The 25,999-nt window shown below is 41.6% G+C and overlaps 2 protein-coding genes across 3 annotated transcripts in view; both read left to right on the top strand.

Annotated features, from left to right (window-relative positions):
- KIAA0825 (KIAA0825 ortholog) overlaps positions 1–6,981 on the top strand; it is a 242,011-nt gene extending 235,030 nt beyond the window's left edge. The window contains 1 exon segment of the mRNA XM_086770627.1: positions 5,262–6,981. Coding sequence (XP_086626753.1) covers positions 5,262–5,385 — 124 coding nt within the window. The 3' untranslated portion in view covers positions 5,386–6,981.
- A 13,121-nt stretch (positions 6,982–20,102) lies between these two features.
- The window catches only part of ARB2A (ARB2 cotranscriptional regulator A), a 253,900-nt gene continuing 248,003 nt past the window's right edge, over positions 20,103–25,999 (top strand). The window contains exon 1 of one of the 2 annotated variants that reach the window (XM_086770362.1): positions 20,103–20,183. The gene's annotated coding sequence lies outside the window, so the exon portion shown is untranslated. The remainder of the gene's footprint in view (positions 20,184–25,999) is intronic. The other variant, XM_086770364.1, reaches the window with a different exon arrangement.

Raw genomic sequence — 25,999 nt, 5'->3', positions numbered from 1 at the left:
AAAATTGGTCATTCTCATCTTCATCAAGCCACTAATAACTTTTATCATAATTATATTCTACACGCAGCAAGCGTGAAGACCTTGCATGGTTGTACTGGACAAGTATGAAGATGTCTTTTAGAGAAAACACAATTGTTTCATGTCTGCTCAAGTTTAAAAGTACTTGTACCTGAAAATACTCTTTAAAACAGAAAGGGACCCCAGGACCGACTGAACGGGGAGGGCTCCGCAGCTGCAGGCACGCGATGTAAGAAAACACGCCACAGCTGGCATGTTAGGGTTAAGTCTCTTGCAGAAAATCTTCATCTATTAAACAATGGGATGAATTCAATCTCAATTTCACAAAATTGCGTCAATTAGTTGTTTGTGCACAAACTATTGCTTTCTTTTGCCTCCTTCAGTTTACAGCGGTATTTACAAACAAATGCAGTAGGCAGACGTTTGAAAATTACAACAAAACAGTTTATTGAAGAAATTGAAGGTGAATATGGGGAAAATATTTTCATGTAAATTACATGAAATGACTCTTAAATCAGATAAAGATAAAAGGGAATGTAAGTTAATTTTAAGCACCTTCTTTGTGTTTTTTCCCCACTCTTGCCTTCTTACATAATACTTGGCAAAGAAAGACCTTCCCTACTTGTGCTCACTGTTTTTATCAAAATTCCTCTTGAAAATATTGTGTCTGTAAAGCCTTCCAGTGGTAATTCAACACATTAAAAATAGATAAGCTAAGAGCTTGCGGTGCTTGAAGTCTGAATATTTACTCTTGTTAGCATGTTTCAGTGGCACTGTCTGCATCTGATCTAGATTAGATGTGAATTATGTCATCTTCTTTGCTTTTTATATATATATAGTGGCTATTAATTATAGCTATTATTCAATATGGAAATGCATATTTTCAGCTACGTAATGTACAGTTCAACATGTTTCAACATTTGCCAACGCTTCACTACAAGAGGACCTGAGATATTCATTTTTCCATAGGAAATATCAATTGTGTCATTGGTTTCTTTTTTTTTTTTCCTTCCTTCCATAAGGTTATGTGTGACGTAACATTTTTCAAGACATTAAGAAATGCAATAGATATCAAAATACTACATAAAATACCACTGTAAATTTATACTAAGGTGACTTTCTGTAAACTGTTCACCTTTTAGACATCATTTTGCATAAGCTTTAGAAAAGGGCATGGTTAGTCTCTCAAATAATATGAATAGGTAGTATTATTTTTCAAAGTTCAAAATACATCTGAGTTTAAAAGCATTCTTACATTTTATTCCAGTTTTGTTCATATTTATTCTTGCTTGTAATTTTTTACATAATTTTTTCCCTCTAATCTTTACACACTTGTTATAACTAACAAACTGTAATAAACAAACTTAGCAACTACTCCAAGAGTCTCTATTAGACTTCTTAATGAAACTTCTCAAAAAGTGTCAATCTACTACAGGTAAAATCTGTGTCACTTTTAGTAAACCCTATATGCATATTACTTTATATATTTCTGAATTAATATACTATGGGTTTGGCATCAACTGCATATACTTCCTTTGATCTGTAACAAGTGCCTAAATATAATATGTTATGTTTTTTTTTTTTAAAAGTGCCTTCATAGGAATATATCTACAATTTAGAAACTATATTGCAACAGAAAATCAAAGCAGCAAATGCATCACCATGGATTAAATCCAGCCCCAATAACATGTCCAGCATGCTTTTTAGCAGCTGCACAGAAGATTTTTCTCTGCGTCTTTGCAAATACATTTATTTTTTCTTTAGCCTTCACAATCTGGTATAGTGGAGAGACAAAAGTATCACAAAACACAGTCCTGTACACCCATTTATATAAATGGTTGCATCGATGCTGGTTACAGGCAAGGATAGCAGATGGATACCTGAACTGGAATCACTGCATCTTCCTGGGGCATGGAATATTTCTCCCCTCGCACTTTGTTAGCCTGTGGATGTGCAAGCCAAGCTTTCTTCCTCTCTTGCCTCTTATTTAGGAGGAGAAACAGAAGCCCTCCCAGTGCCAGTTATCCACTTTGACCTCATGATCAAAGGTCTGGGCTGACCAGCAGAAAACTTTAGTGATTCCTCTTATTTATCTGTACTCACGTATTTTGCTTTATCTATCTGAAAAATATACTGCTGGGGTTAGTTTTTTTTTTCCCCCTTGATTAGCGACATGCAACACAGAAAAGAACGGCATACAGAGAAAAGCTTTTAGGCAGTTCACTTCAGGTGCACACAATATGTCATCTCACGTTATTTGATATTGCAGCATATTTTGTAAATATATTTCAAATGCTTAATTCTCTAAGTACACAAATAGTATTGGCCTGAAAGCTTGCGGCACTACCCTACAGATTACAGAGGTTATGACATTTTATTCTAAATATATGCTTTCTTGTAAATATTTAGAATAGAACGTACTGAAAGTTGGACTTTCTGGACACTCAGATTCATCTTATTATGGTTTATATGAATTCTCAGCAAAATGTAGACGGTGAGAGGATGGATTGGTTCAAATAGTTCCCATAGCCTTTTGAAATGCTGGTTTTGTGTAACCTTCCAAGAAATAGCCAGACTAAAATAAAATATATGCCAACTATGCATTTGGAAATTTTCTCTAAGCGCTGTGTTACTAATAATTTGAAATAACGGAGGCGTGCAGGTTGGCTGTCCAACTGAGGAAGCTTGCATTTTGAAAGGAATTCATGATGGTAATTTCATTCACATTCGCATTATTTGAACTGGCTAGTTGGATTTGTACCAATGACTATTGCCAAAGCAATTGTCACACATTTGAGATATGCTAGTAAAAACATGTTCCATTTTGGACAAATTTCTGAATAGTAAATGTTGACTCTTTTTCCACTTGAACACAAACACCTGATTTCTCATCCCATTTAGAACAGCAAAGATGTGTTGTAGCCTTCTTGCTTACTGTCCAGTGGTCTTTTAAAAAATAGTATTTTCCCCAGACTTTAAGCGTAAGAGTGGAAAAATTTCTAAATTAGCTGAGGGACCAGGTGTTTGTCAAGCTCATTTCATAGATCTTTAATTCATGGATACTGTTAAGCGAATGCATAGAAGACATTCTTATCCTCATTGGACCTGCTTAAATGCTTTAAAAATAGACTACTTTTTGATAAAATGATAATGTAATGTATTAGTAATAACTTGTTATAAAGTGAACACTAAAGAATGTCCAAACTGGATGACATTGAAGATGTCGTTAAAGATTCAATGAAATGTGCTGACAAGTATGAAGTCACTATCTTTAAAAGGAATCTGCTGATTTATTGCTAAGCTTCCATTAGCCAAGACTGCTAGGCTTCTGTGCTGTATCTCCAGCAATAACGGTTTTGAACGTATTCCATTTAGCATTTTCAGTTGTCGTCTTTCTAAGCAAACAGCTCCCCCACTTAAAAATAGGCAACAAATCAAATTAATTAAAATGAATCAATTCAACTGGTAAAGCGGTGTTCCAGAATTACTCCGAGGACCATAAATTCAAATTAAGGCTTGCACAACTCCTTCCTGGGCTCAAAGAGGCTCCCTGGTACGTGAGCAAAAGGAAAACGGGAAGCTAGTCGCCCTGGTTAACAGCATTCACCTGGGATGCTTGCAGAAGTAACTGTGCTGAGGGCTCGTACCGGCAGGTTTTATAAACATACCATAAACGGGAGAGCGAAGCAGACAGACATAATGGCAATTAACTGTACCTATCGTTAATATTCAGATAAGGTTAAGCATGATAGTAGTCATATCCAAGTGCAGTAACAGGAAGTTAATTGTTGCAAAACTTTGATCATGGACATGCAGTGTTTACGATTTCACTCACGGTAAAGTTGTCCTGATCCTTCTCTACTCCAGGCAGCACTGGCAGTTGTCAGGTTCAGTTTTTAAGGTAAAGGTGTGATGGATTTATGCTAATTTACACATGTTCATTGAATATATTTTCCCTGACTGTATTTTAACGATCAGATTGTACTACAGAGCACTAGTTCTTTTTCTGGTTTTTGTAAGCTTTTAAATACAGTTACAAAAAGCACACACCATGCTCTCCTGCCAATGATTGTCCTCCTTTTGCAAGTATGGTGAATGCAATATACTCCTCCCACTATTCTGTTTTATATTTGATTTATTCACCAATCTGAACATCTATATGGCTTCTGGTTTTTGCAGTCTGAATGAGGACCAAAGTGTGGGGACAGGACTGAAGTATTGCTCCTGACATTAGTTTCCTAAAAGCAGTCTTTGTTCTGCTGCTCCTCCACATGTCTCCTGCTTTACAGGATCATCTGATGGCTCGTTTATAATCTACTGGATTTAATACTTGAAAATATTATTTGTGTATTCACTATTCATGCTTTGCCTTTTGCCTTGAGCTGGTCTGAACTGGGAGCCTACACTTTATTATCTACGTAGAACAGAAAGAGATAAATGTTAAAGGGATATCAAACTCTCAAATATCCACAAAATTTGTAAAAGAGATAGAGCCACATTACTGAGCATCATGTAGGCATAATTAGAGGGATACGAAGTTTAGCTGACAATGTATCAGCACTATTTCTGCATTTGTTATCCTGATTTTCTGCAAGGGACTACTGTGTGACTCTTAAGGTTTTTATATTTAATTCCATTATTTTAAAGTTTTTTCAGTTTTAATGGTATTAGGACTTTATCCGACACTAGAATTGAGTATTCACATGGAGCAGGGGAGAATCTCATATGTTGTTTATTTCTTGGTGTGATAGCTATGCCTGATGGTTAAAGAAACAAAGAGCCAGTGAGTTTTGCGGTATTTTGTAATATAATATTGTCACTGCAAGAGAATGGTGACCATTCACGTTAAATGTTTGGGCTGGAAATCACTCGGTGTTTGAGTTTCACTGCAGACTTACAGGGTGTTGACTCCCAAAACACTTGTTAGCTCTCCCACTTTTTCTCTGCTAGTTTTACGAGGCTTCCACCTCTACCAACATGTGTGAAAAAGACAAAAAAAAAAAAAAAAAAAAGAAGAAGAAAAAAAGATAAGTAAGATTTTGTGGTAGTTTTGACAATTTGTGTCAATTGCCTTATGGCTGTGATAGTTGTGTGGGGCAAGATTTTTGGGCGTTGTATTGTGTATGATTCGGTAATCCCAACTGGTGTACACCACTGTTTGGAGGGGGCAATGAATTGCTTGTTTTAAAGACTGGTTTAAAAAACATTTTAAAAATTAATTAAAAGTTTTTTTTTTCTTTCAGGTGGGAGATGAAAGAAGATGCAGATCTTGAAGATGAGGAGAAAGTTATGGTGGAACACTTCAAAAATGTTTATTTGACACAGAGCACTCCTACCTCAGAGGATAAAGAAGAATAATTACCTTGACAGGCTTCGGGTAGCACCTTTTTCTGAATTCAACATGATTAACTTAATGGCTTAGTTATAACTGACAGGACTAGAAAGATCAGGAATATCTATCTTGAGTAGGAGTTTTAAACTAAAGAACGTTCCCCTGTTATTGTCTAGTCACCCCATCCAGGCAGCAATTGTTCACACACGCATCAGGCAATCAACAACGTATGAAAATGTCAATGTCACAAAACAAGGAGGGTGCATCTCAATGGTGCGGAGGCATAAACCTGAATGACAAACTAAGAACTGCTTTAAAAGTATAAAATTCACTGAAAATAACACAACCTCACTAAGCAAACACTGTGCTGTGCCTCCACCAACCATTTTGAACTCAGCCTGCCCACAGCTTGTGTCGCTCAAGGACCTTTTCTCTCCTTTGATGCCTGTGTTCTAGTTAGTCCTGCCATTAAATCACCCAAAATGTATGAAAAAATTGACAAGCATAGGCCATAGGTCTGCAGCCCTTTGTGAGCTGCTCCAGGATGAGCATGCTTGGCCATTACTCCTAAGCAAAACTGCATCAGCTTCACTGCGCTCACAAATCCTAACTTAACATCCAGGGGCTTAAAACATCCGTGTTACGGCTTAAAAGATGTATTGTTAGCAGCTTTCTGAGTTTTGAGAAGCGTCTTTTTATTTAAAAGAATTATTCACAGGCACTGCTCAAAGGACTGTCTTAACAGTGAACTGAGAAAATGATAAAGAATGCAATATTTATTTCTGATAAATACAGTAAATTTTCATTTTCAAAGTAAGCCCTGTCTGATATTCACATTTTCCAAATATTAAATGTTTTTCTTTTCAGTAAAAGTTCTTCCTCAAAGACTAAATATAGCTGAGTTAGGTGGCTATTGTGACTATTTTTTTTATACAGAAGGCGTGGTTAGTATTTCCTTAGGTCTACAGAGATAATCCATCATTTTTCTGCTTGTTTCTTGCATTCAAAGTCCAAGGGAACTGTTTCCTCTGCCTGACGAAGGACGCTGGCAAGATCTTGCTAAGGCTGCAATCTGAGCTGCAGCCACTCCTGTTCCCAGCACATGATGGGATGCCATGATGGACATAACTCTGACCACCTGAACAGGAGGAAGGCACAGGTTTTTTTTTTTTCCTAAAGACTTCAGCAGCATCATGGCTAACCAAGACACCAATGCTGCCACAGGGTCTTATATTACAAATCTCCAAAGATCTTGTTACAACACTGCATTGACAAAGGGGCTGTGAGGCACTGGTCCTTCAAAAATGCTAAAAATACCATTTAAAGAACAAACCAGACTTTTTCGTCTCCCCCTGGTACAGTTATTTCAGATCACAAAGAAGTGATGAAGTGTAAAAAAAGTGCCCATGGAAGCTGGAGTTTAGAGTATTCTCTCCTATTTTATAAAAATGTATTGTACATAATTAACTTTTTGTACAGTCACATAAAGTGAATTTCTGTCTATGTGGTGAAACTGACTGAAATACTTTTTGTGAAAAAGCTCCCCTTCTGGGAAACGCTTACTCTGAATTGGGTAAACTTTGCAAGTGAAACAAGCTAAGCCAGAATAAAACCCCTCACTTACTCTGAAATGGGAATGTCCATATGGGGAGTTATTCCAAACTGGTTATTATCCTTTAAATTCACAACACACCTGGTTCTGGAATAACCTGTAAAGAGTCACATGAAAAAAAAAAAAAAATTCTTCATGCTCCTTCCTCCCTTCTCTGCCTGTCAAATTAATTCAGCAGTAACCCACTGGGTAGCACCCGGACAATTTTGTCTTTCTTAGCAAGAGTACGTCTATAATCTTCACAAATGTGGAGCTGACAAGACAGAATAACTAGCCTGAATAAAAGATGAACTTTTGCACAGTATTTTATTTGGACGTTTTTCTTACCCAAACCTCTCTCTATACGTACATCTTTTAGAGTATCTGAATACAACCCAATGTGTGTGTGAAGTTGAATTTATCCCTCAATCCTGACTGAGAAATAGCAGGGCTCTGTTTCTCGGCAACACAGTGATGCTATTAACTGACCTTCAGGGTATGAAGGAAACACCATCTTGGCAACGTCACTTATGCTGAACAGATACTTCCGCAACACTCACATGTGTTCAATAAAATTACAGTAATAGCAAGAGCTGTATAACTAAGATTGCTAAATAACATACCATTAATTTATCAAGGCTGCTTACTTTAAACTTAAACCCTTAATTGAAGAAAAATGAAAGACACTTGAAAGAGCAGATAATTTTTACAGTGTAAGGTGTGTAAAACTGGGAGTACTTCTATAACAGACTGCTGCTTTCTTTGGCTTTTCTCAATAAAGCAATAGTTCCATAATCTTAAAAAAGTTCTGCTGATTCTAAAATTGACTTAAGATTAATTTCGTTTTGGAGAGTGACGGATTCATAAAGCTGCACTGTTCTGCTTTTGTATTTTATGTCCTGGCTCTTTGTTAGCTCTTGTTGATCCCAGAACATCTCACATTTACATTTATCCTCAGTAAAGGAAGGCAGCAGGAGCCAGATTTGCATGACCACTGCAATCTGACCACGTTAACTGCTTCTGGAAGGTGATCAAAAGTAAGGATTAAAGTCTGCTGTATATAACAGACCTTTCTGGATGGGCAAAAGTTGTCCTCCTTCGCTCAGCCGAGTTAGCTTAAAAGGAAATTATTATATTTATAGAAATGGAGTAGATAGCACAAACTGGGTAACTACACATTATCATTAATGCTTACGCCTAATTATCACTTAACATTTTAGTACGCTTAGCCCTTTTTATGAAACAGGTTTAAATGGGAGACTCCATGGCGTGGAGTATCTGTAATTAAATTTGTTCAGTATCCAGTTCAGGGATGCTCCAAATCTTAACATCTTCCCCCTTTTGAAAGGCAGTTAATAAAATTAGAAGCAGGGCAAAACTGAGATAGCATAAATAGTAATAAAACTTGAGAAAGATAGGGGGGAGAGAGAGAATTTTGGAAAAAGACAGGCATTAAGACATAGCCCTGCCTTTTAGTGACTGCTGTCCCGACAAGCAGAGTCCCGTAGACCCTGCTTTATTCCAGGAGAGGGCTTTTGCGGAGAACACAGGCAACAAAGCTGTTTGGTCTGGAAATAAGCACGGCAGCAAATGGATGTTCTCTAATTCATCTCTACATCCTCACAGCAGTGCAAGGCTGGCTTCTTCCAATTAGCTTCCTCTGACAGAAATATTCCATTTCCCTCTCAGCTGGGAGGTCTCAGCAAAATACTACTGAGTCTTACCTACAGTCAGATCCCAATTATATGCTGATATAAAACTGTTTTACGGAACTCCTTAAAAATACATGCAATTACTTTCAGCAACAGACACTATTCAAACTTCCAAGGAAAGACTGAGGAATTAGACCCGTTGCCCAATTAGGCATGAAATGAGAGTAACTTGATGGCAATGGTGAGATTTCTAAGTGAGCATATAGATCTTGAGGATATCCTGGCTGGTGTAGTAACTGTCCGTGCTGAGTAGAAGGAGAAGCTCTAAAACTATTTTTAAGTGTAATGCCCAGGAAATGGGCAAGGGTGAGCTTGCTTTTTCCTCTACGTTTGGACTCCAGCACTTGGGAAGCAGACTAAACTGACAGAGATTGCCAGGGAGGCGGTACAGGAGAAGCATCCACGGTCTTGAGCACGTTGGGTATCACTGAGGGCCTTGCAATACTCATCAGAAAAATGATCAAGGAACCAGATTATTCCTCTCTAGCAACAGCACTTGAAAATAGACTGTTAGCTGTTATTGCAGCAAGTGAATGATGACACAGAGCTGGCAAAAACACTGTATAAAGCAAGGAATCATGCAAACAAGCAAAAATAAAACCAAACTCTCTTCTCTTTTTCCTGAAAAAAAAAGTGATTCTGTAACAAGTTTCTCAGGAAGAACTTGCAATTATCAAGAACTAATAACATCAAGTGATCATCTGAATTAAGATTTATGTCTAAACTTAGTAGACAACTATCCCTAAGCTGACAGGGAGCCACCTGAGTGATGGCTAGTGCAAATTTGATGACTGCCAGTTGAAGCCCTTTCGATCCTTGACAACTTCAGGTGCTAGTAGATTGCAACCAACTTTGAGGAGATCCTTCACAATACTTCCTACTGAAGAAAGTGTTTTAATGTTAAAATAGCTCGCTATCCAGTTTCTGCAGTAAATCAGTTGGGGCTCCAACATCAGTCTCAGCGTCTACACAGCCCTGAGTCACATCGTTCTCTATCTAGAAATGAGGTAAAGAACCGCATAATGGTGATCATACTCAACAGGTGTGATCTCCAGTGACTAGCTCGAAGGGCATGCCATGTCTGTGGTGACAAACTCAGGTATCAAACTTTGTTCATGGCAGAGGTTTGCTGCAACAGCATGTCACTTCGTGTTTGTCCTTTTTAGAAAAATAATCTCTTTTCAGCTCTCAAAAGAAATAAATACATTAGTTAAAATTACTCTTGCAAAACAAGCACTCATGCATTAGAAAACACTCAATGAATTATTATCAATGCACCCATGTGTCTTCCTTAAGGTAACTGTTAGTGACATGGCCGTATATACTTTGTCCTTAGATTAATTCACTAGAGGACAGAAATAGGGTTACACAAGCAACTTTGGTAAATTTGTAATTACACAATAACCAACCACTTTATTTTTTTTGTCATATAATGTGTTTTCTATGTAAAAAGTCTTAATAACTTTTGGATATTTGGTCTCCATAAAGAAATAGTATCGCATAGGTCTTCATGTGTCATCTCGACTCCCTTTTGTCTTCCACCTCAATGTTGTCTTTCAGGCATCCTTGAAAAGCTTACTGGTGAATGTTTGTTATAATTTAGAATGTGGGTGCTGCTGGCACTCAGTTATACGGGGGTAGATAATTCATTTTCTAGACTGTCATACACAGTTAAAGCAGTCTTGGTCCTATATGGGTCGTTATTTCAGGTTTAGGGTTGTCTGAACACTTATACTCCTCATGTTCCACGTGCATTTTGTTTTTCCATTGCTCTAAGCTACCTGTGTTACCTGGTAGAGTGGGAGCCATTTGCATTGCTGTTTGTGAGTTATGTTTGGTTTTTACTTAAATTAATGTATTTTGCCCCAGGTTTTATTTCTTTTATGTCCCCTGAACTTTTAATTTACACTTGGATATCCATAGCACTTCTGTTTTCACAACCTACAAACACCTATTTACATATCAATAAAGCCTATATCTTCTCAAACCTGATACAGAGTCTTAGAGAACCAAGAATTTAATAAAATGTAAAATTCAAACCAACCACCTGCAAGGCTATCATTCAAGAAATGCAATAGTCATTTTCGCTTGGAATTTCACCTCTCTGTACATTCCAGAAATAACACCTTTCAGGAGTTGTTTGGTTCTGTTCTGGACTTTTTCTTGGTATCTTCCATTCTATATAATAAACATGTTTTAAATGCATTTTATGATGTAGATTAAGATTATGTTTTCCTGCTAGGGAGTGGAACAAACATTGTGGGGGTAAGAGGTTGAAATGGCAAGTGGTTTTTGTTATGGCATACAAACTAGCAAAGAGATTCCTTTCTACAGTAAACCAGATGTGGCTTTGGGAATGAAATAATCTTGGCAGGAATCCGACCTGCAGGTATGTATTAACTTCAGGAAATTGATGGCTGAACGTGTGCTACGAAGACCTTCTTCAGAGGCTTCATTAGGACTCTTCACACAGTCTCTAGCTCCTCTATTCCAGTTAAGGCTCCCAAATTTCACACCTCCCTTTACGAATGGATAAGTTGATGGAGGTTGTGGCATTAATGCAACGCAAATGTGTAATGTTAATCGTCTGGCCTACTCTCCAGACAAGTAACTAACCAGAATGTGGTAGACCGTTTTTTATTTTTGACAACTATCCAGGGTCCTGATCAACCTTACTGAGCATGACCATACCACTACCGTAATCGAGTATCAGAGCGCAGATACTTCCAAACTAATGAGTCAGAAAATGTGGTTTAATTTTTCGTGTTTTAAAGGTGCTGTACATGCCTGGTGGTGTTCTTGGATCTGTGAACCAAAACCTACCGGTCCTGCAACTCTTTCATTTTCATTCTCTCCTCTTCTCACCCTTCTCCAATTTTGGCTCAGCCATCAGTTTTATGACTGGTCCTGCTGTTTCCAGACGAGGCTGTGTTCACACCTTACGCAGCACTGTACAAAATACATACAAAGCGATTAACTGTCTCAAAGAGCATCCAGTGCGTAGGGATGAGTAGTTCTCCAGGCCCAGTAGAGAGAGACTTTTTTGGTTAAAGTCTTTGCGTTTTAACCCTACACTCTGACATTTGAGCAGACCTCCAATCTGACAAGTTTCAAGGTGAGACATACCTACTTGTTTTCTAGGAGCTTGGTAACTTGGTTTTGGTCTTGTTTAAAGGAGAGGAGAGGAAGGGGAAGGGATTGTTTGTTTATTATTATGTTTATATTGTTATGTTAATTCTATCACTTTTCTTGCTGTTTTGTTTCCTTTCTATCTGGATGGATGATTGGTCAATACATGATCGTTAAAATCTGCTTAAGTAGCCTCAGCACTGATGAAGTCACTGTAACTGCCAATAGAAGTGTAACTTTTGAGTTTAGTCTTCTTACAAAGTGTCTGCCATGGCAATAGGCACTATATGGCTTAATTCAGTCTCAATCTCTCTACTAAAATGGCCTATCATTAACATGATTTCTTAGTTCAGCTTCGTCAGGTTTCTCGCTCATAACCATAGTATTCCTTCTATGGTTAGGAATGGGAAGAACAGAAAAAATGCTGGTATCTTATGTGCTGTGTCTTCTTAGGGATCTCATTTTTCCAACTTGAGATCCAAAGAGTACACTTAAACTACATAGTGGAAAAGGTACATGCATTCGCTTTTCCATTTTATGTGTACACAAATTGTTTAGATGGCAGTTGTACAGTTTTTTAAAAAGTTATAAAATACCCTGGAGCAGTCATCTGCTCCAACATGCATAATTTATTCAAAAATCATTTGTGGAGTTGAGGGATTGATAGTTTGGAACAGAAAAATTATAGGTATGCTAAGTATGTTCTTGAAAAAATAAATCACGTAATCCTATATTGAGATCCAATATTTCAAAATTCAAGGTACAATTAAATAGTTTGCACATGTAACAGCAGTGAAATAACTTCACAAGGTTTACATCATAGACCGATATATCTACTGAGTAAATAGCAGAACACAAAGCATAAAGTTCTATCAATAGCATTGCTTTCAATCTTTGTTTCATCCCACCAAAACTTTTCACACCAGTCTGGCATTTTTTTGAACGACTGTATCCAGGACCAAAGAATTAGAGGTGGATTCTTGAAATGTAGATCATATCTATCTAATCTTTACAACAAATGCAAAAGCAGTAAGTAAAAAACAAAGACATAACAGACTGGAAAAACTCTTGAGAACATATAATGAAGCGTAAGAGTGAATGTCACGACAGATTTATGTATGTTCTAGTTTCAGCAAAAACTGCCGAAGAAAAATTTGAGAATATTTGTGTATCATACTTTTGGCACAATAGCAGGAACCGAAATAAATTATCCAGGAATAAGACATAAGAAACAGATTCAGGGTGTAAACAACAAGCCGAGTAAGAACTTTGAATTAAAGAAAATTTTCAAGCCAAAAGAAAGAGAGATTTTTCAGCCTCGCACAGCACTCAAGAACATTGTTGGTTTTTCATGATTTTTCAGTATTTCACTTTTTTTTTTAAGTTTCTAATTTAATTCTTGTGAAAAGTGTTTCTCAGAAGGTAACACATCATCTTTGTCAGCAAAGCTAACATATTTTTATTTTTCATGAAATGCATTCTCTGTATTTGTGCACCATACAAAGTACACAAAAAGCCAATTCCATCGATGTCAAGCCAAAAGAACAAATGAAAAGAAACTACAGAGGGTATTCTAAAGAGATTTTTTTTTTTTTTTTTGCCCTCCCACTATCTTTTCTTTTGGGCTTAGCCTCAGAAGGAATTTTTGTGTCCCAAAAGACACGGGATAACTTTTCCCAAGAATCACACATCCAAAAGGTTGCCATTCTTAAATGCAACTGCTCGATGACAAGGCTATGTTGTTTTTTGGTTTGTTTTTTTTTTTTAAACCTCTGCAAATAGCAGTCGTCATTGACCAAAAAAAAAAGTTTGCCTTTAAAAAAATTGGTATGTTTGCCAGATCTGTGTGTGACAAGAGCTGGGCTGAAGTTGCTTAGTAGTGAGGCCTCTGTTGTACAAACACATTCTTCAGCATTAAACCATATCTTGTGATTTTCGTGAAGTAGGTGGCACGAGTTGGTCAGTAGGACAGAGCAGCAGTACAATACATTTTTTAATGTGGTTCTCGTCTAGCCTGATACCCGTTGCACCGTTTTGTCACAGCAAAAGATTCCTAAACCGGACTGCATCCTCCAATTTCAGGATTCAGTGCAAAGCTCAAGTGGTATCAGTAGACCACTTCACATTTATGGCAAAAGTAAATCCAACTCACGTGAAATAAAAGGGATCAGTCTCAGCATACTTGGGTGCCCCTTGCATTTCGCGAACCTTTGTTTGCTCTTAACAGCAGTAATCTGGCTGAGAACTAAAGACGTTAATTCTCCGCGTTCCTCACTCCAGGTGCTGAAAGCAGAAATGTAGGGACTTCTGAAGAGCAAGCTGCGGTGTTCTACCAGCACTGAACCACAGGAGGATTTAACAACTGCTTATGAAAGTTGCATTGCAGGATAGCTATTAAAATCAGACATCCTACTTGCTACAATCATCTATCAGCTGCTTCTAAAATCCTGCCCACCTTCTGTGTGTCATCTGGAGGAGATAAAGTTTTAATTGTGAGCGGGTGGTGTAAAAAAAATAGAAAAAAAAGACAAGGCGCCTTCTGTCATTCCAAATTTCTTGTCCTATCTTGCTTTATGTTTCAGTGCCTTTGTGCCAGTTGAAGTTTTGCAGGCAGCTTTTAAAAAGACAAAAATTACAAATGAAATCAATAGAAACAAATAAAATCTAGGATGACAAAAAGCACACCATGAAGCATGTACTTCAGAGAATGAGAATAAAAAACACTGCACTTTGCAGCTTTTTCCCTTTCAGGCTTTGACTCTTCTCTCACCTAAGCTTCAAATAATTCCTAGTTTCCTTGGTATCCATTACCAAATTCCCTTTTTGTCTGTTTATGCTGCATTTATGTTTATGACCTTAAGACTTTCTTCCCTGTTTCCACTAAGCTACAGTACTAAACAGCAGAAGCTTGCGTTTAGGGGTTCAGAATGGTTTCACTTATATTTTCATTCAGCTTTTCTGCTCAATTTTTTGAGTTGACGAGACTTGACATTTTTTTTTCAGCCATTTGAAATAAGCCTTGTTAAAGCAGTATTTATGTTACTGTAATAAGAACTGTCTTCAGACCATGATCACTTGTCACAGACGCGACAAATATTTGGTTCCCCTGGTGTGCTCCTCTTTAGATATGATGATGAAGTCTTAAAATAACTTCCCCTATGTTCGATACTATTCTTTTGAGTTACATTTTTTTTTTTTGCCTCTAAATTAAAAAAAAAAAAAAAAACACAGTGTTTTCATACTGACAGCACTGAAAATTTCATGCTCTGTCATGCAGACTGCAGCGCTCGGTGAGAGCAGCTTTTCTCACCTCGGTGCTGCAGGCAGACACTCGCAGAGCCACTCGCCCAGGTCGGTGCCTCCTTCGTCAGCCCACCGCCCTCCTTATCGCATGTTCCCCGCGCATCCCAGGCCTCTTCCTTCCAAGGTATTATTAGTTTAGTGGCTTTCTTGAAAGTCTCTGGGTCTTGTTTCTGAGTTTGATTTCTTTTTTCCCCTCCGTGCTGTTTTCAATGCTGCATCACCAGTATTTCACATGACTAGCGGTTGACAATTTTTCACTTTGAAACACCCTCTCTTTCAAATTCGATTTCCTAATTGTTTCATGGGAAAGGAACACAATCTCTGGCCTTTGTTTTATTATTTATATTTTGGAAAGGAAAAAACAAAGGCATGGCAACAGAAAGGACTCCTTCAGGGATCAAGTCCAGGCAAACACATGATAGATGTCTAGTTCACACTAGAACAAAGAGAAATGCCTCTCTCCTGCAGATCCATGACCGTCTGACTGTTGGCTTAACCATCATGGCAAGACACAGAAAATCAGGTCTCACAAGGTCTTCAGGAAATCTTAATGTCCCTAAAAGAGACTTCTTTCCTCCTCATTTACCCTAACTGATGAGTTCATAGCAAAGGTTTTCTCTTCTTTCAGTGCCTGATTTTGAAGTTTATGCTGTTAAATTTCATCCTGTTAGTCAAGAAGATCATTACTCATAATACCTTTTAACTTAGTGTCATCTGCAAATTTCATGGATGAACATCACATTCTTATCTCTCGTCTCATTAATGACTTTATTGCACATAGTATGTCCAAAACCTAATCAGAGTCCCCAAAGAGTGTTCCTGCTCCTTTATCTCCTACCTGATAACTGCCTTTCAGCTTAGGCTTTTGCAGTCTCCTCCTTAGCCGCTCCACATCCATCTTACCAGAGAATTCTGGTCTGAATTACCATCATCCCCACCTTCAGTAATATCCCCCACGGGGAATCATATCTTTTACAACAGTTTAGATACATCAAGGTGTCGATCTACTTATGTGTAAGAGATTGTGGTCATACTAGAGTGACATGATCTGCTCTGGGTAACACCACTCTGCAGCTCACCACACTTTCTGTTCGTATCTATGTTCACAAGCATGTAAAAATCTCATCTAACTCTGTGTAGTCTTGAGTAATCTGGCAGTCATCCCAGCAGGGTACGAGTTCATGCAATCCATCTTATTTGGAAATAATTTATACAAAAAGGGTGGTTTTTTCTAAGCAGTTTTAACCTCTTCATGTTCCCTGTACTTCCTTTACAGTCCTGGAGGTTATCCCGACCTGAAGGACAACATAACAAATGCTGAACCCACCCATCAGTTTTAACCAGGTCTGTAACCTCCTACAGACTCCAGACACAACGGCAGTCATTAACAACACGCAGACCATAGTTTTAATGACATGACCACAGATTCTTTTTACAGGGACACACGGCATGAAGAGTGCTAATGTAATAATGAACAGTTCAATGCCTTGTTTTCTCTACATTATTTGAAATGCAGCTCCATTTACCAGACACGGGTGAAACTCCACTTTTTGAAGATATTTTACAGGACTCATTTCTACTGCATCTGAGTGTATCAAACTATAACTTACCTTCACATAATAATCCCCGTAAGTAAATGATGTTTTGGCTTAAACTGGGAACTGAAATTAAGGCAAAGTAGCTGTCGTGGTTTAACGCCAGTCAGCAATCTGATGCCACACAGTCACTTGCTCTCCCTCCCCCTCCGCAGAGGTGTAGGGGAAAGAATTGGGAAGAAAGGAAAACTTGTGGGTTGAGATAAAGCCAGTTTATTAGGACAGCAAAAGAAGATATAATTTTATAGATACAAAAATGATGATAGTAAAAAAAATATAGGGATAATAAAATATACAAAATGAACGACGCACAATTTCTCACCACCCAATGACCTGATCAGCCCATCCCAAGCAGCGATGATGGAACGGAACCAAGAGCTATCTCAGAATGATGCTGAGCGGTGAGAGAAAGAGCGAGAGAGCTGCCCTCTGGCCAACCCCCCTTACACACCCAGCATGATGTCTATGGCCAGTTTGGGTCAACCATACTGGCAGCACCCCTCCCAGCTTCCTGCACTTGCACATTAGCAAGACCTGGGAAGCTGAAAAAGTCCTTAATTAGCAACAGCTAATAACATCAGTGAATTATCAACATCCTTCACATACCACATCTTATACTAAATCCAAAACACAGCAGCTACTGGGAAGCTGCTCCATCCCAGCCGAAACCAGGACAGCAGTTTTAATAATCTCGGATGCTCAATGGAAAACAATGCAGACCTGACTTTTAACACATCTGATGTTCTACAGCACCTGTGTAGGCAAATTACAGCTTCCATCCATTTCAGATGTAACTATGCACACTTAGTACTTCTGAAAACCAAACTCAAGAACCTTACTGGACATTCAACAAGCAATAAACAGGTCTGAAACACTGGGCTTAAGTAACATATCCATAGCCATCTGCGAATGCTGCAGCATTAGGAGGGACAGAAGACTGCAGAAGAAAACAGACAAATTTTGGAAAAGAATCAAAACACTCTATTTTTTTAGGTAGAACAGTAAACAGATGGTAAGATTAGTATTTTTGCTAATATTTTAGCCTATTCCTAGTACTACTGTAGATCACAATAGTCTATAAAAACACCAGAACTCCACAGTGCTACATGCACACAGAAGATAAAACCCCAGCTTCCAGCAAACGACTATTTACCACACACTACCACTGTTTCCTCTTCACTGCTGACATTTAGAATTTTGGGGTCAGTCCTCTAACGAGACTTGGAGACCTCCCCTTTCAACCTGCTACCTCTTTGTAATACAAAGAGCTTCAGATTTATGGTCAGTGGTTCTTTGCTGGTCCACCAGCTCCAAAAGGACTGTCCCCTAGCCTCCTGTTTTCCTCCTGGATCTGTAATTATAAAGGGCTGTCCCAAGATCACAGAGAGGCACTTTTTTTTTTTTTTTTTTGTAGCTGTCCTGCTCACGTAAGCTGCCCCTGAAACTTGTTTCTGATGTCTACGTTCTCCTGGTTCATTTTTGTTGTTGTTTGGATTTGTTCTTTTTTTTCATTCAGACTGTAGGAGATGGAGAATGATGGTGAACCAGATTAAGAAATGGATCCTAATTAAAAACAACCGAACAAGAAATACTGAGTACTGGTCCTTATCAGTTTCACTTTGCAACCCAGCACTACTTGTGAAGAGAGATGGCGTGAACTTTGAGAGGGTATGGTCGCTTAAACCAATGCAGTTACCAAAAAATGTTCACTAAACTGTTCCCTTGATATCCTCCCTCAACCCTGCTTCTTTGGTTCTGCTACAGAAAACAGTCAGAGCTGGTGGGCTAGACCTCCGTCACAGCACTGCTGTATGGCATCACAAATGTCCCATTAAAAGACAGACGTCTAAGCTCTCCTTTTTCCAAACAGGGGAAATACAGGGAAAAATATGTCTCAATACAAGTGGTTCCACTCAAAATACCAAACATAATTTGTAAAATGTAAAGAGGCAAGTTCTGCAAGACACTATGTCATCTTTTGCATTGAAAAAGAAAAATATTTCGCTTATTCCTCCCTTGGGGGTGCAGAAAGCCATTGAGAGCAAACCATACAAGCTTGCTGCTTTCAGTTTTAACAGGGAGAGCAGCTGAGAGCAACCTTGATGAGAAATCATAGAATCACGGAACGGTTTGGGTGGGAAGGGAGCGTTAAAGCCCACCCAGTCCAACCCCCCTGCCAGGAGCAGGGACATCTCCAACCGGATCAGGTTGCTCAGAGCCCCGGCCAACCTGGCCTGGAACGTTTCCAGGGATGGGGCATCCACCACCTCTCTGGGTGACCTGGGACAGTGCTCCACCACCCTCAGCGTAAAAAATTTCTCCCTTAGGTCCAATCTGAATCTGCCTTCCTCTATTTTAAACGAATCACCCCTCGTCCTGTCACACCAGGCCCTGCTGAAGAGTCTCTCCCCACCTTTCCTGCAGCCCCCTTTGGGCACTGGGAGCCGCTCTCAGGTCTCCCCGGAGCCTCCTCTTCTCCAGGCTGAGCAGCCCCAGCTCTCCCAGCCTGGCCTCACAGCAGAGCTGCTCCAGCCCTCTCAGCATCTGCGTGGCCTCCTCCGGACCCTGTCCTTCTGGTGTTGGGGGCTCCAGAACGTTTTATCTTTTCCCACGCAGACCTGCCCAGGACTCTGGTTCAATGGATTTGACCATCAGTGATAGCCGGAGCTATGAGGGGGTAGATCTCAGTTGTATACAGGGTGCACAACCTGCCTCCGTTGTCCTTGGGACAGGAACAGCTCAGTCTCCCTGTGCCGACAGAGGCACGAGTGGTGGAAACCTCCACCCAGCACCGCGATTGTGGAGGTTTTCAGCAGTTATTTGACCAAATCTGGAAAGTTTTTCAGGGGAGCAAGACAAGGCACCCCTGAAATGAAACTCAAGGCAGTTCCTCTTGCTCTGCCAGAGCAAGGGTGCTGGGGCTGCTGAACTGGTTTGGTTTATTGGAAGCCAAGGCAACACCATCCTCACACATTTCTGAAAATGCGTGAAACACCTGGTGTGAAAAAAGTCTATCCCAAATCTTTTTAATTTTACAAACTCCTAACCTATCAAAATGGAAACTTGGGAGCGGGAACGCGGCCTTCCCGGCGGGATCCCCCAGCGCCGGCAGCACCCCGAGCAGCGGCCCCAGGCCTAGACGCCGCTCCCCGCCCGCAGCCCACGGGCTCTGCCCTTCCTCAGCCGCCGCCTGCCCCGGCGGGGAGAGCCGGTCCCCAACGCATTTTTCGGCGCGGAGGAGCCCGGACGGGGACGGGGATGGGGACGGGGACGGGGACGGGGACGGGGACGGGGATGGGGACGAGGCCTCGGCCGCCGCCTCCCTTCCCGCTCCACTTCCGGGTTCCCCGCCGCGGGCGCTGACGTCACCGCGCGCGGACCCCGGAAGTGGAGCCGGGGGGCGGGCGGCGCCGTGCGCGGCCACAGGGGCCGGGACCGGCCGCACGTTCCCCGGTGACGGCGGCGCGCCCGCCCCGCCCCGCCCCGCCGGCCACGGGCGCCAGGTACGTGCTGCGGCCCGGCCCCGGCCCCGGGCCCGGCCCCGGGCCGCCTCCCGCCGGGACGAGGGGCGCGGGAGGCGGCGGGAGGAGGGGGAGGGGCCCGGCCTTCGCCCCGCCGGCCGCGCCGCGGCGAGTGGGTGGGGGCGGCGGCTGCGGCGCCCAGCCTCCCTTCGCGGCCCGGCCCCCGGGGGAAAGCGCTGGGCCCGCGGGCCTGGAGCGGCGGCGGCGGCGGCCGGGCCCCCGGGCTCTCCGCGGGTTTAAAAAGTAGATCGGTGCCGCCCGCCCTGACAGAAGTAGCGGGGCGGGGGGCACGGGCGCACTGTCACCGTCTCCGCAGGGCCAGCCCCGCCGGTCACCGGGCTCTGCCCGCCGCCGCCCCACGTGTGTGCGCCTTCCGAACACCGAGAGCAGCGAACGGGTCAGAAGCGCAGCCCAGCTGCAACCTTTCTCCTTTCCTAAGTCATCTAAGGCGTTATTTTTTCCAGAAAGCGCAGGCATCGCTGCAGCTGTGCGGTGCTGTCAGCCGCTTTCACCAAACGAGAGCTGTCAGCTGTCCCTGTTACCTTGTGCAGGCGTTCTGTGCAATCGGGGACCAGAAAAAGTTACAGCCTGAGCGTGATTCCCCTGACTCGAATAATATCTCTGGGCTTGAGCGGTAGTTTTCGTTCAGTTTTGCTGTCCTACTCATACGTGACTGAAAACTTCTTGTTGGAGCGAAGTTTCTCATAGTTGGTCTAGCAGCGTAGAGAGCTGTCCGAAATATTTGTCATTTCGGAGTTAACCAGATGTAAATGTCGGAAGATAATTTTTCATTTTAAATTATTACGGTTCCTTGGTTTTGGTTTGGCAGTGAGATAACTCAAAATTCGTTATTCTAAACCACCACACAGCTATATTTCCTTTCAAAACACCATGCACTTTGCTTTTTAGAAAAATAGTGGCTTCTTTTTTTTTCTTTCAAAGCTAAGTATTGAAGCTTTTAATGGAGAATGCTCTGCTTTCCTTCCAGATAGCTAACTTCCAGCTGTGGTGTTGCAGGAGCTAGGCTGCTCACTGTCATGTAAGCCAGCTTAACAAGTCCTCTCAAAATGTGGCATGCACTTTACGCTGTTTCTGCGTGAAGTTTTTGGCTAAGGTAGGAAGTTTGAATAAGCATGTAACAGACCTTGGTCAGGAGGTGCCATTGTTGGCAAAGGAATTATTATAAAATTGTCAGCAGTTACGAAGCTAACTGGATATCTCTGGTCTTAACGGCACAGTGATTTGGTGGCACGGTGTAGAGTACAGTGGTGCCAGTATTTGCCTCCGAAGAAGCAGAAATACCACTAGTAGAGCAAAAAGATGGGGTCCTTTAGTAGAGGCTAATATTTTCTTGGAATCATTAACAACACTGTGGGTGAGAAAGGGTGGCAACTTGGTGAAGCTGCCTGATAACTTACTGGTTAGAGAATGCCTGTGGGATGTTAAAATTAGGTACTTTGTAATCACATAGGAAAAGGAAAAAATGCTCTTATGTAGGCGAAACTAAAATCCTAGCAGTTGAAGATACTTATGGCTTAGAGGGTATCACAGAGTGATACCAGTGTAAGATCATCGAATCACAGAATCACGGAATGGTTAGGGTTGGAAGGGACCTCCAGAGGTCATCTAGTCCAACCCCCCTGCAAGGAGCAGGGGCGTCCTTGACAAATATGAAAAAATACAGGAACCGTATCTGTATACGCTTCTCTGGGTTTCGAACTGAGCAGATCTGGTATTCTGAGTGTTCTAAATTTTATTTCACTTTCTTTCAAAAAGACTTATAATCATTCTTTGCTTGTCAGAGTACTGGCCTTCATAGGGGAGCCGTAGACAGAAGCTCCAGGTGATGGCTGTCTCGGTTGCTGAAGTCGCTGCCGTTGCTGCCTGTCTGCTGGAGGTCTGGCGTGCCACCCTTGGTGTTAGTCTGGGCGCTCCCCACCTGCCTCCGTCAAAACACAGTGGGTTAAGACAGGAGTAATATTTATAGTGTTTAAGCTGACCTGACTCTTTTTGTCTGAAATAGGTTAGCAGATGCCGGTAGGCGTAGGAATGAGATGAAATCTTCCAGCAGGCCAACAGTACCGAGCAGCTGGAGGCAGACAAGGGCATCATCATTTCAGAGCATAGTGCACGCTCAGAGTGCTGTCTGCTGCTGAAATACCTTTAATTATTGGAGTTTTCTCACCAGTGCCTGGATTTTGTCTGTTTTCTTCAGATTGCTTTTCCAGTGATTGTAGCCAATTATGACTATATGTTAATCTGCTAGTTGTCCTGACCATGGTTTTTACTGAATTTCCTTTTATCTACTAGTTAGCTAATGTTTGGGAGAGCTTCTCCTTATAATTACTTGGTGGGGATTTATCTGTTGGTTTCTTTTAAGTTCACAATCTTTTTTTTTTTTTCCCCCTGAAGACTCAGCGCTGACTTTGGAGGTTTTGTCCGTTCCAGGCTCTATAGAAAAAGTTCTGAATGCGACTCTATTGCTGGTACTTTGAATCTGACCCACTGTTCCTTTGGGGAACAATGTGCTGTGGTGACTGAGGAGTTTTTTAGATTTACAATAGATTCCTGGAATTCTTTGAAGTAAAGCGTACATACAAAGAACGAATGGATATCTTTTTAGTTTTTTTTCCACTCGCTTACTGAAACAAATCGGCTAAGAGTGGGCATGAAAACATCTACTTATGAAATTTAATGCCGCCCTATGAATTTTTTTGTGCCTTAGATATTTTTTCCTCTTTATCAGTGTGGTCCTACATGTATCTACTTAGTCTGTAGATCAGTTTCACAGATTTGCACCGAGTGGAATTCCAGAAGCACAATTTAATGGGTTTAAAACGGGTTATTTTGCATGGTTGTTCTTCAGTGTTTTAAGTGCTGTGGTTAGAATCTGTGTTATTGTCCTGATTTCAGCTGTGATGGAGCTAATTTTCTTCCCAGTAGCTGTTGTGTTTTGGATTTAGTATGGGAATTGACATGTGAAGAATGTTGATAATACACTGATGTTATTATTTTTTGCTAAAGAGATCAGTGACACGCTGGAGGGGAGGGATCCATCCAGAGAAACCTGGACAGGCTGGAGAGGTGGGCCTGTGCTGACCTCATGGAGTTCAACCAGGCCAAGTGCAAGGTCCTGCTCCTGGGTCATGGCAATCCCAGGCACAAATCCAGGCTGGGCGGAGAATGGATGGAGAGCAGCCCTGAGGAGAAGGACTTGGGAGTGCTGGTAGATGAAAAGCTGGACATGAGCCAGCAATGTGTGCTTGCAGCCCAGAAAGCCAAACACATCCTGGGCTGGATCAAAAGCAGCGTGTCCAGCAGGTCGAGGGAGGGGATTCTGCCCCTCTACTCTGCCCTGGTGAGACCCCCCTGCAGTGCTGCGTCCAGCTCTGGAGCCCCCAGCATCAGAAGGACGTGGAGCTGTTGGAGAGGGTCCAGAGGCCACGCAGATGCTGAGAGGGCTGGAGCAGCTCTGCTGTGAGGCCAGGCTGAGAGAGCTGGGGCTGTTCAGCCTGGAGAAGAGGAGGCTCCGGGAAGAGCTGAGAGCAGCTCCCAGTGCCCAAAGGGGGCTGCAGGAAAGATGGGGAGAGACTGTTCAGCAGGGCCTGGTGTGACAGGACAAGGGGTAATGGTTTCAAAAAGGAGGGAGGTAGATTCAGATTAGGGATTAGGAAGAAATTTTTTACACTGAGGGTGGTGGAGCGCTGACACAGGTCGCCCAGAGAGGCGGTGGATGCCCCATCCCTGGAAACGTTCCAGGCCAGGTTGGCCGGGGCTGTGAGCAACCTGATCTGGTTGGAGATGTCCCTGCTCCTGGCAGGGGGGTTGGACTGGGTGGGCTTTAATGGTCCCTTCCCCCCAAACCATTCTGTGATTCTGTGATTGATTATTCCCAGGTTTTGATAATGTGTAGGTGCAAGAACCTGGGAGGTGTACAACCAGTAGTTATATGTGTATACACACTTTTTTATTTGTGAGAGTGAGACTCTGGCATGAGGACCCCGAGAACTTAATGTTAACCGCTCACAGTATTCCTTACACTATTCTTGTAATGTGACTGAGTCTTAGTGGAAGGTGAAAAGACACAGCCTTCAGTTTTGTATAATCCTTGACCTTTCTGCTCAGCTCACCATCAGATACTTATTAGTGCCCGTTTTGGTAGCGGTTTTCGTTTTAAGGCTATCTTCTTCTAGGAGTTAGGCTGGGACCCACAAGTCGTTTCCCTCCAGCTGTAGACTCGCTGTTAACAGGCAGTGCCCAGGGTGCAGCTTCACAGCCTGTTCGCATCACATCCACACTGCTGAAACAGTCAGCGCTCCTTTCTTCTTCCTGCCCCGTTCCTGCTGGCCATATGAGAGATCAGCTGGCTGCGTAGCGAGCCAGGTGAGGAAGCTGATCCAGCTGATACAGAACTAGGGATATAAAACGCTACTTTCTCGTTACATCACCCCACTCACTAGCACTGGTGCTGTCTTAAGAAGGGATGTGGGACTGTGAGGTTGGGGGTGGAGATGCTGTAATGAGGAGAAGGGAAGGACGGCTGCCTCTGAAGGTATTGAGTCCTGTGAGCTTCAGCAGGTCATGGATCTGCAGCCCGAGTCACCTTGTACTTTAACTGACTGTGGGTGAAAGCCCTGCGGTCTGCTCCTGTGAGTTAATTATTAATGACACAGCTGGTGAGGATCGTATCCCACTCTGTGGGCTAATGCCATCTTCATGTAACTGCTTTTATCCCTGATACACTCTCCTGGAGAGTATCGACTTCCAGCTTGATGGATCTCTGGTACTTCAGTTTATATTCTGTTCAATGGGTACGTGAGCAGGAACTCTGAACCGTGTGGAGTTTATCAGGCTCATTTTAGATGTTTCTGATTTACAGTTACTGTATTTTCTGTGGTCTTACAGCTTCCTGTTGCCCAGCAGAAATTGAGGGGGACCAAGCTGTGCTAAGCCTTCTATATAGACATTTGGGTCTTGGCAGTATTGAGTTTTAATACTTACCTGAAATAGGTATTGTCTTAACAACTGTAGTATTAGCTGAATGCAGTATATTTAGTGTGGTGGTAAATTTAGGAAACTTTTCTGTCAGCAGATAGGACTTTTTCTCAGACATGCAAATGAAAGATAATTTTCTTTATTCTGTGTCTAGAAGGAGAGATGATGGTTAGGATAACAGTGAGCTGTGCACGTTGTCGATTGAACTGTGTATGAGCCAGTTCTCGTATTGACTGGAAGCCAGTCCATATCTGAAGCACCAGTGATACTGGATGTTAGTGCTTATGTTTCTTGATGCTTGTGCGTTTAAAGTCAGACACATCCAAGTTTCTGCATTTTTTTTTTTGTAGTTTATTATCAGTTGTTCATAAGGAAGTTTTCTTGTTTACTGCCAATTTCAGGTCAAGGTTTAAGCTAAGTGGTTTTTTTTTTGAGAAGGACATACTGAAATATTTTTTTGTCTGTATTGAAAATATTCTTGATTACTTTAAGTACCCATAGGCAGCTCCAAGATGTAGATAAGAAATATGAAATTTAGTAGGAAGATAGCTTTGGAAATTGTGAACTATTTCCCAAGACAGCTAGTCTGGATTTGTCTGAATTATAAGCCTCATAAAGTTACCACTTTCCATTTGCAATTAAATCTTTTAAGATATTTGTTTTGAATTCTCTGGACGTTTCAGCTGCAGTGTAGATACTCTGCTGGCCTACTGAGCTTTCTTCACCGTGTCAGCTTTATGCAGCGTGCATGACAAAGGCTCCTGGTGGGACACAGGAAAAATGGGTTCTCCTGTTCCTCGTCA

This window comes from Chlamydotis macqueenii, chromosome Z, assembly GCF_036417535.1.
Source record: "Chlamydotis macqueenii isolate bChlMac1 chromosome Z, bChlMac1.mat, whole genome shotgun sequence".
Lineage (NCBI taxonomy): Eukaryota > Metazoa > Chordata > Aves > Otidiformes > Otididae > Chlamydotis > Chlamydotis macqueenii.
The sequence above is the reverse complement of the archived record's forward strand: the minus strand, read 5'-3'. Positions and strand labels throughout refer to the sequence as shown.